Genomic DNA, 10,527 nt, shown 5'->3' with positions numbered 1-10,527 from the left:
TATATATATATATATATATATATACATATACATACATACATTTAGGATTTGTTCGAGGTTGGGTGACTTACCATTGCAAAGAAATCCACTTCCAGTATAACCGTCGAGGCAACTACACGTATAGCTTCCAATAGTGTCAGTACAGACTGCTAATTCGGAGCAAGGAGTAGTTCCGTTAACAGGAACACATTCATTTACATCTAAAATGTAAGAAAGAAAGCAACATTATAATAAAAATTATAAAGGACTGTTTACTATAAAATTCATTAGGAAAACAGTATCCCAGTTAAAAAGTCCTAGTTAGTATACCAGATTGAATTCATAGATTGAAAGTTTATTCGAAATAAACATGAAATAATTATTTTTTTTTTACTTTCCGACATCCGTTGGTATAAAACAATATCCAATTAATGTTTCATTAAAATAGTATTTTAATACAAACATTAACTTTAATTTCTTTTTTAAGCATTAGCGCTTTGTATCTATCAGAAAAGGCACGATACAAAATACCTGGATTTTTCATTACACATTATTTGGTGCAGTATTGGCAGACTTTGCTCGAAAATATCATTTGTCAAGAAGGACTAAATGTGAAAAATCATTAGTAACTAATAAGATACTTTTTATGTAATTTTTTACTGTATTTATTCATCATGTTGTTAGCGTTTACGCTCATTGATGAGATGAAATAAAAATTAAAATCAACATGTCCTCCACAATGTGCTGTTTGCCTACTTTCTTGCCATATTTTGTATATTTTAATGAACTGTAAACATTTAACTTACTAGTGCACTCTGCTTCGTCAGTTTCTCTTGCGTAACCCGGGATACATCGACACAGATAGCTAGAGTCGATATTCACACACTCCTCAAGTTCTTTGCATATGTCAGGATCTTCAGCACATTCGTCAATGTCTAGAAATAGAAGAAAGGGATGCTTGATTACAGTTTTCCTTTTTAAAGAATTATACTAGTTTTATTAGATGTACACTAAAATCGGCGTATTTATGACTACCTAAATTTATATGATGTGTTATGCTACCGGTACTTGTAATATCTGAGCACGTTGTAATGGGAATATTTAATCTTGTACCACTGCAAAACTTATAAGTAAATCTGATGTATAACTTCCACTAAACTGTAATTGAGGGACCGGATAAATGGACATTGGAACTCCTAACCCTTGTAATAATCTTACCTATTCAAGATAATGAGAGTCAATTAATATAACTTACCAACGCAACTGGAACCATCTCCACGGTGACCTGTTGAACAGACGCACGTGTAGCTGCCAAAGGTGTTGGTGCAATTCGATGTTGGATGGCAGTCTAGTGGCCTTTCTACACACTCATCGATGTCAAAACAGTCTGTGCTGTTACCTTCAAAGCCTTCTGTACAGCTACATATATAAGAACCAATCGTGTTTCTACAATCAGCATTCTCATCACATGTACTTGTTTCTTGGCGGCATTCATCTAAATCTGAAGTCAACAATACACACTTCAAATAACCTTTTCTTATGGTAAGCATTAATGCAGACCACGGACGATAGGCATATGTACACTGTAAGACAATACCATCTAGTTTTTACTAATTGTACGTTCGTCACGGATCTCCAAATACACAATTCTTCTCAGTGTATACACATCTAGATTGTTGTTTTTGATTTAAGAACTACTTTTAGACGAGTATGGGTTATCCTGACGCTCAGAGGCTCATTACAATACGGAATTCACTACAACTGTGTTATACACTATTCTCCACTTTCTACCATTTTCCATTTACCTCTAAACACATTGTTGGATATACAAGCAATTCAGCCTTTCAGACGAAAGGGAACTAGAAATGATAGAGCTGATCCAAGCACCCCTACCTCCCAATCAATCCCCCGGTATTCATTCTATCTTCTTTCGCACTGCATAGCGGCTCGAACTCATGCTCAACTAGTCAATTTACACCATTTTTAAATTTAGTGCAATTCACATATTTTTATAAGACGTTTATCTGCTCAAGATTGTTATACTTTAATATTTGTATATAATTTTTTTTAACTACTGTAGTTTTTGTTAATAGCTTTTCAATTGTTTATATGTCTGTTTTTAATGTTTAACAATTTAATACTTGTAACTGCAGAAATGTATTTTAATTTTTATATATTCTTATTAGTTAATGTAGGACGCATTGTGCAAATTGAAAATGAACCTTTTTTATCGATTCTATTGTCCTTTTACGATGTTTGTTGTATATTAATTGTTAGTTTGTAAATTCTCCAATTAAGCTACTGGCAGCAATTGTATTCTTAATTTGTTGGCAATAAAGATATCAAAATGAATTAATGAATGAATATTGTAGTAAAGAAGCTGAATAGACTATTGAAGTAGTTTGGTAATCTCAAGGATTTATTCTTACAGAGGTTTGATAACTGTATTGAATTAAATCTGAAATCCGATTTCAAGTATTTGGCTCTACTGAGAGCAGCTTAATAGGCCCGAACCTTGAAACCTTGAGATCCCCAAGGCCCGAAGGTCCCATCTAGAGTATGACGAAACTAAATTCTTTATAACAGAAGTATAAAATTATCGAACTAAACTATGAAACGTATGATCTAGACAAGGCTATGAAATAGTAAAGAAACCAAGACCCACGGATCTTGAAGTTAAACCCTATATGAATCTCAATACTTAGGCTATTCAATAATCAGACTCAAGTGAAAAATAATGCAGCGTAATGTTTTCTTAAAAGGCGTCTGTGATGAGTCAATATTTTTTTCCAATACAGAAAATGTCATATACTGTCATGTACCACCCTTTGACGAGTATCTTAGAAACTCTATACATATTTTCTGGAACTGTGTGAAAATAATAATCAGACTCAAGTGAAAAATAATGCAGCGTAATGTTTTCTTAAAAGGCGTCTGTGATGAGTTAATATTTTTTTCCAATACAGAAAATGTCATATACTGTCATGTACCACCCTTTGACGAGTATCTTAGAAACTCTATACATATTTTCTGGAACTGTGTGAAAATCAGCTCTTAATCAATCATTTTAGCCATTAAGCATTATGCTCTTTCCAATTCTAAAATGTATAATCAGTGGAAAATTGTCGTACATTAAGATGATTTCCTGATCTTGATGTTTTTCTTGATTCAGTCTATTTTTCACTTTTGTCTTATATTTATATGTATTTGTATTGGTTTAACTGTTGTTCTTTTGTATGGACATGGAATTCCGAAATAAAAGATGACTAATGATGAATGACTACATTGTATTTAATACTGATGATTCATTACAAAGAGTTATTCAAAAACACCATACAAACGTAGGCAAATCACATACACGGTGGACTGTTTAGAAGCCGATAATGATTAGTTGGGACTCCATCTCTGACTTGCAAACATCAAAAAAAAATTGCAATCAAAAAAAAAAAAAAAAAGGGGAAAAAAAAGAAAAAGAAACCCACACAAAATTGTAAGGAAAAATAATAAATAAAATAAGTAATCTTCTAGTTTTTTCCACTTTCTTTTTCTTTATAATATTTTAACACATAAAAAAAAAAGGCATATGTAAATAAAACCAGAAAAAAAAACTCATCCCTAACATCAACAGGGAGAGCACCTCAGAGACGACACAATCTAACAAAGAATATTTAAAACAACCAGTTTTAATGATATAAAAATAATTATATAATTGACCTATCTATTCTAAACTTACCATCACAATCAAAGCCATTGCCATTATATCCATCTTTACAAACGCAATGCACAGATCCATCGGTATTTATGCAATCAGCATTGATATTACATGGATTGGCTAATGTCTGACATTCATTAATATCTGTCAACGATAAATGCATATGTCAATCAAATAAATAATACAAAATATAAGTTCAATATCCAACTATGTGGAGTAACAATACAAAGAGACATTTTATCTATATGTTGTATTACTTTAAAATAATTGCATTTGCATCCAACAGTAAGTAACTCACTAACTATAGAAAGGACGATATAGCCAAATCTCTTTCTGAGGCTTAATTTTTTAATTTTTTTAAATTTTTTTAGAAGAATTGGGCCCAGCTCCCTGGGAATAGAAGGCAAGTATCTCAACCAAGCTATATAATATTATTGTTAATGAAGTTTTTATGTTTCTATTGCTAGTATTGATTTTCTTCTCACAATTAGTTTAACTGTAATAAATTAGGCCTACCGGTGCACTCAAAGCCATCACCGTCGTATCCCTCATTGCATGTACAATTGTAGGATCCGATGTCGTTTATACATTCTGCGTTGGAATCACATGTATATGTTTGACGATCACACTCGTCGATGTCTTAAACCAAAAATAAAAAGTGATGTAATATTTTTCTTCTATTTTACATGCTAGTTTTAACTAACGATAACATTATTTTAAATAATTGAAACCTCTTTAAAAATTGAGTACAATTTTGATCAGAATCAAAGTTAAATATACTGTTTTCTAGTCTCTTTAGAATTTCAATGATGAATAGTTTTCAGAACTTTTTATAAAATAAATAAAGTACATATTATATTTACTATTTAAACATTATTAATATTATTATACATATAATTAATCTCAATAATGTATATGTAGTCAGTAAATCATTGACAAATGATGGAACCATGCCTGGGTTGTCCTAAAAATAAAACTCGCTTCTAAAAACGAAAAAAAAATTTAAGATTTACTGTTTTATTTTTAAGATATACTGTTTTTTGATGGTTGCCAGGCTGATTAACCGGGAGCCTCAATACTTGTAATCATATAAATTAAAACAAAGTGAAAAATGCAATATTACACTCTAATTGTAGATAAATTGTCAATATGAAAGAATTGGCTATGAACAGTGTGAAAATTAAATTGTAGAGCTATTCAAACGTCAATCTGTAATTGACTACTACTGCTACTGCTACTGATACGGCTACTGATACTGCTGCTGCTGCTACCACTACCACTACCACTACCAATACCACTACCAATACCACTACCAATACCACTACCACTACCACTACCAATACTACTACTACTACTACTACTACTACTACTACTACTACTACTACTACTACTACTACTACTACTACTACTACTACTACTACTACTACCACTACCAGAACTACTACTACTACTACTACCACCACCACCATCCACCAGGACTTCAACTATAATAATAATAATAATTTATTTGGATATGCACTTTTGAATCAGTGGCAGTCAACCACAAGAGTGGGGCATCCTAACAACAAGAAAAAATATAAAAATTACAATCAAAAAGAAAGACATCAAAATAACTAATCTATCATTATTACTTACTAATTATCATCAAAATCATCATGATCGTGTTCATCATTTGCATAACCATCATTATGCTTATAATTATACGTGCGAAGCACGTAGTTGCCTATAATTCATTTATCAAACTCACTGTCGACAAATATACTTCATACACACAGTATCATTACATTTAGTAAAGTTGAAACCAATAATGGTTACAATCATACAATAAAAATAACACTCTTATACCTATACATTCCTTTCCATTTGGGTGCAGGTCATATCCAGATCTGCAACTGCACTCGTAACTTCCCAGTGTGTTTACGCATAACTCAGTATGTTCACAGAATGGAACTCCTTCAACCTGGTCAAGACCATTCGAGCACTCGTCATAATCTATTATTCGTAAAAAAAAAAATGTAATTGATCTTATGCAAGTATGATTATAGCAACATTTTTTCTTCGTAATAGAAGAATATTTAATAGAATTTACGAATGTACACACATTTAATAAATCATACATAGGCCTGTTATTTATTAATGTATAGTACGTAATAATGTATATGACAAGTTTGATAATTCATATGTATACAAATAGTTGTCAAACAATTTGTTGCCGGCATGATTTAATCATCGTTTATAATTGAACAAAAAATGGGATTTTGAATTTCATGGTTGAAAGAATGTCTACAGAAGCTCCCTCTTTAGTTTGCGAAAAGTGATCTCGAAAGAAGTCCATCTCAAATTTAAAGTAGTCCAGTCAACGGTCCTAAAAAAATCCCTTTGGCTTCTATTCGATGTTTTACGTTATAGCATTAGTCGTAGGATGAGGTACGTTTATTCTTTATAATTCGTAATTATATAAAGCTAGTCACGTATAAAAACGTGTAGCCAATTATCCATACCGTAGCATTTGAATCCGTTTCCCAACAGGCCCGTGGGACAGTTACCACACGTTGCGTTCACCTCTGGCGCTATGTGATCTCTGCAGCTGACTCCAGTATGACAAGGATTCTCCATACATGCATCGTAATCTTCAGAACAATCGAATGATGTCCACGCAGGTGGGCAGATGCATTGTACAACCTAATAATTTTATGTACGAACTGCTTCATTTTAAACTTGTGGAATCATAAAAATCAAATTCAATTTTTAACTGTATGTTGATGTTAACAGATTTCTTAATATAAAAGAAAGAGTTTAAAAAGATTTTAATATTAAATATTTTCAGCATTTTAAATACAAACATTAGTCGTACCGCAAATCTGTTATTTGGAATATCAGATCCTTCAACGAGACTCTCAAAATCACACTCGCCGCCGTTTACGCATGCGCAAATCCTTACTTCCATAAAAAGTGTGGTCGTCTGTGACTTATCATTAACATCGAATGCTAGGTTAACCAAATCAGTAGAGTTCGGTGTCCAAGTAAACAGTCCAGCTGAAAACAAAAGTGGTTTTTAAAATTATTATTTATATTCAATTGATTAGGATTATTTATGATTATTATAATTGAATGATTGACTATGATGAATGCATATAATACATAATAAAATTTGCGTATATCTGATTATGGTTGATAATTGCTATTATTTTATTATGATTGTTTATGATTTCATATTGTTACTTTTATTGATTAAGGAGTATTAGTGATTATGACTTTTCTAATTGATAACGATTGATTGTGTTTGCTTATTAAATGCTTATAATCGATAATGATTGATATTGATATTGGAATTTATTTTTCGGTTGATTGCTTTGTTGTTTTGCTGGGTGAAATATTATATATTCTACATCATATTAATACATAGGTGCATACACGTATATAACAAAGTAGATAGATCATGCATGGAATATTTAATTGCTTACTTTCTGAATCAATTCTTGACCCGTCAATCTCTGTATCAATGGAATAAGTCAAGATGTCATCTGGATTCTCATCGGATGCATTAACTTGTAGAATGACACTTTGGTTTACACGCACATAAAGTTTGTTGCCATCAGTTAAGACGCTCTCCGGACTCTTATCAATAATTCCATGTATCACTGGTGGTATATTGTCTATTTAATACAATATCAGTAACAATATTAATAATATCAGAAACAATATTAATAATAAAAGTTTTGGTTAATGTTACATCACCATCGCAGAAAAAAAATCGCATACAATGATATCACTATAATAACAGAAAAAATAATGATAATATCGATAATGTATTATGATCAATAATAATAATAATAATAATAATAATAATAATAATAATAATAATAATAATAATAATAATAATAATAATAATAGTAATAATAATGATAGCAGTAGAATAGCACTAACAACAATCCTTAATCTCAAATTGGAAAAGGTCGACAAATCTAAGACAGTCGATAATTTACTGAATATAAATTTGTTATTTTCTCTAATACATATTAAAAGGGAATCTTAATTCTTTACATTCTAACCAGCAATCTATCATATACCAGTATTTGGGTATAAGTCACCATACTAATAAAAAAAAACATGTGAAGCTGCCTTCCAACAAGTTTAATTACCGGTTTTTAATATTCAAAATATGTAAAATGACGTCATATATTTTTAATACGCACATCTTTGATATATGTTCATTACTTGTACAAGTACATAAAGTGACAAAGTGCCAGTCAGTCAAAACACTATACGAAAAGATAGGAAAAAAGGTGGGGAAGAAACCAAAAATCAGAACAAAACTGTGGCTTTTCCTGCTACTGGTAGGAAAAGCCAACAATAATAATTATTATATTAATAATAATAATACATAATACAACTTTTAGTGGGGATATTGATGTTGATAATAATCATATCATAATTTTAATTACATGCACTAACCTTGAATGTCTACTCACCTAAGGTCTCTTTGTCGATGGTATTGGCGTCATCTGTTGCCTTTGTACTTTCTCCTATATTTACATTTCCGGTTGCTAAAATATCGAACAAGCACTGCTCGTTGTCACCGCAAACGGAGTTGGCTTGAGCTAACAACGCAAGATCTGCTGTGGCTACCAGTTCATTTAAAAATTTTGGTCGGAAATCTTCATCATTAATGTCAGAGTAACTCTCAGTACCATAAACGAATGCTGATTGATTTTCGGTAAGCCTCCCTATATAGTATAATTACATTTAAAAAAAAAATATTATTCATCAGTCAAATACAAGATTGGAAGTGTACGGTTCAATAAATGTATTATTATTATTAAATAGGAAAAACAAGGTTACATTATTATGATATCACAAAACAAGTCAAAATTTTACAGGAACAAAACAAGGGCAAATAGGTAAACTCAGGGTTTGATATAAATAATTCTACATTATGCAACATCTATCAATCGAGACATCATGGTTGACGAGGAAATTATGTAATTGTTGTAATCAGAAAATTATAAACCGCTTCAACGCATCACTTGCGGGAAATGCTACAATAGTCAATATGTTATTGCATTGCAGGCTGTTTTATGAGGAGGTGGGGGAGTGTTTTTTTTTCAATCATCAATCATCAGGTGCTAAGCTCTGAATGCAACGTAATTGAAATATCCATAGTAGGCCTACATAACTCTTTTTCTAAGAGAGGAAAAACTGTTTATATGGCACAACATTATCTTATCAGCAAGATCTCAACACATAGATGCATGTGGAGCTATACTTACATGTATTGCCTACATCAAATATTTCATCTCCAGCTAGCTCTGCGGTTGTGTTTAGGCAAACATTACTTTCCGAGCATAAATCATCAGAAATATTACCGTTCCAAATACCTAAACGAGATACGACAAGAACTATAAATTATATGTCATAAATATTTATATTCATAATGAAAGCCTAATAAACACACCATGCTCCGAAGAGCTTAGCCCAGTAAAAACTCTAATACTTTTTATAACAACTCGAATGCAATTGGCCTATAGTGATCCAAAGACAGCTTCGATATCTTGACTACTGATTGGGAGTAATTGTGCTGGTTTATCTAACAAAATTAAGAGTTTGTAAGCTATATTACCAAATAGGCCGTTAGTCTTTCCTTGATATTTTTTAGCAAACTCTACTGTAACATCCAACATCTGTTCAGTGACAGAAACTCCAAATGCAACGCCAGTGCTCCACGAAGCGTAGACCCTCTCATTCCCAGACGTAATATTACTTGGCTCTTGCAAAATCAAGCTAAATCCTGGATCCGTCATAGATGAATAACTGCCTGATTTACCAAATGAAAAAAAAAATCAATGAATAACTGCCTGATTCACCAAATGAAAAAAATACCATTATGTTAATTTGAATTAAATAATTCAAGCAGTATATCTCAAGCAGTTATCATTAAAAAAAAAAAATTGAATATACTTTAATTAAGGCGCTCGAGTGCCACCATAATATCGGTAATACAAAACAAAAATATTATATTGGATTTTGTTGAAGCCAGAGTAAATCAAGCAGTTGAGCATGCCAAAATATGTGGTGATGCCAGTATTGTTGGTGTTGTATGTTAGATGCCAATATTAATAAGGTTGCTGTCAGTACTGGTGTTGTATAGTTTGACGGCGAACTCTTATTCAATTGAATCTGGTATTACCTTCCCTCAAGTCATCAACTCTGATAATTTCAGTTCCGTTTATAAGGATACTAACGTCAGTTCCATTATCATATAATGTGAATTGTACCTAGAGTAAGTAACATGAATTAATCACGGTTATAAGCATCGATTTAAGTGTCTTTGTTATCAAATAGGTACACGTCATTAAGTATAAAGAGTATAAACTTTAAACTTTATAACAAACTAAACTAAAAAAAATTCCCAGAGTGAAAAAAAAACATGTATCAATAATCAATATAAAAGATAACAGCACTTACACTTGTTTCCTTTACCTAGCTCCCGTCTATACGCAGTGGGCTCATGGGCGTCGATCGGTGGGGGCCAGGGGGGCCGCGTCCCCCCACTTTCAAAGTGGGGGGGGGGGACATAATATCGATTGTCTCCCTCACGTAATAACAATTACACATGACTCATGAATTTTGTCTGTGCACTTTTCTAAGTGCGGTACATATTTCCCGGACCAAAACCGAGTAAAAACGCAATTGTTTAAACATTTCGTAACCATCTCAGAAACCCACTAGATCGATTTTAATCTTGATTGATTTTAAAAGTACTGTACATGCAAAAAGACTAAATTAATGACTGTTTTAAGTTTATCTTATTTGTTTTTCATAGTTCGAATTTTGAA

General features: G+C 31.9%; 1 protein-coding gene across 1 annotated transcript in view; it reads right to left on the bottom strand.

The window, feature by feature from the left end:
- The window catches only part of LOC117104378, a 68,988-nt gene that overhangs the window by 30,827 nt on the left and 27,634 nt on the right, over positions 1–10,527 (bottom strand). The window contains exons 17-28 of the mRNA XM_033245202.1: positions 9,312–9,506; positions 8,962–9,069; positions 8,164–8,418; positions 7,156–7,347; positions 6,546–6,727; positions 6,193–6,373; positions 5,537–5,683; positions 4,208–4,330; positions 3,713–3,835; positions 1,235–1,480; positions 786–914; positions 72–200 (exon numbers count right to left, since the gene is read on the bottom strand). Coding sequence (XP_033101093.1) covers positions 72–200; positions 786–914; positions 1,235–1,480; positions 3,713–3,835; positions 4,208–4,330; positions 5,537–5,683; positions 6,193–6,373; positions 6,546–6,727; positions 7,156–7,347; positions 8,164–8,418; positions 8,962–9,069; positions 9,312–9,506 — 2,010 coding nt within the window. The remainder of the gene's footprint in view (positions 1–71; positions 201–785; positions 915–1,234; positions 1,481–3,712; positions 3,836–4,207; positions 4,331–5,536; positions 5,684–6,192; positions 6,374–6,545; positions 6,728–7,155; positions 7,348–8,163; positions 8,419–8,961; positions 9,070–9,311; positions 9,507–10,527) is intronic.

Source organism: Anneissia japonica, unplaced genomic scaffold (assembly GCF_011630105.1).
Source record: "Anneissia japonica isolate Jap-2015-1 unplaced genomic scaffold, ASM1163010v1 scaffold288252_len263706_cov166, whole genome shotgun sequence".
NCBI lineage: Eukaryota > Metazoa > Echinodermata > Crinoidea > Comatulida > Comatulidae > Anneissia > Anneissia japonica.
The sequence above is the reverse complement of the archived record's forward strand: the minus strand, read 5'-3'. Positions and strand labels throughout refer to the sequence as shown.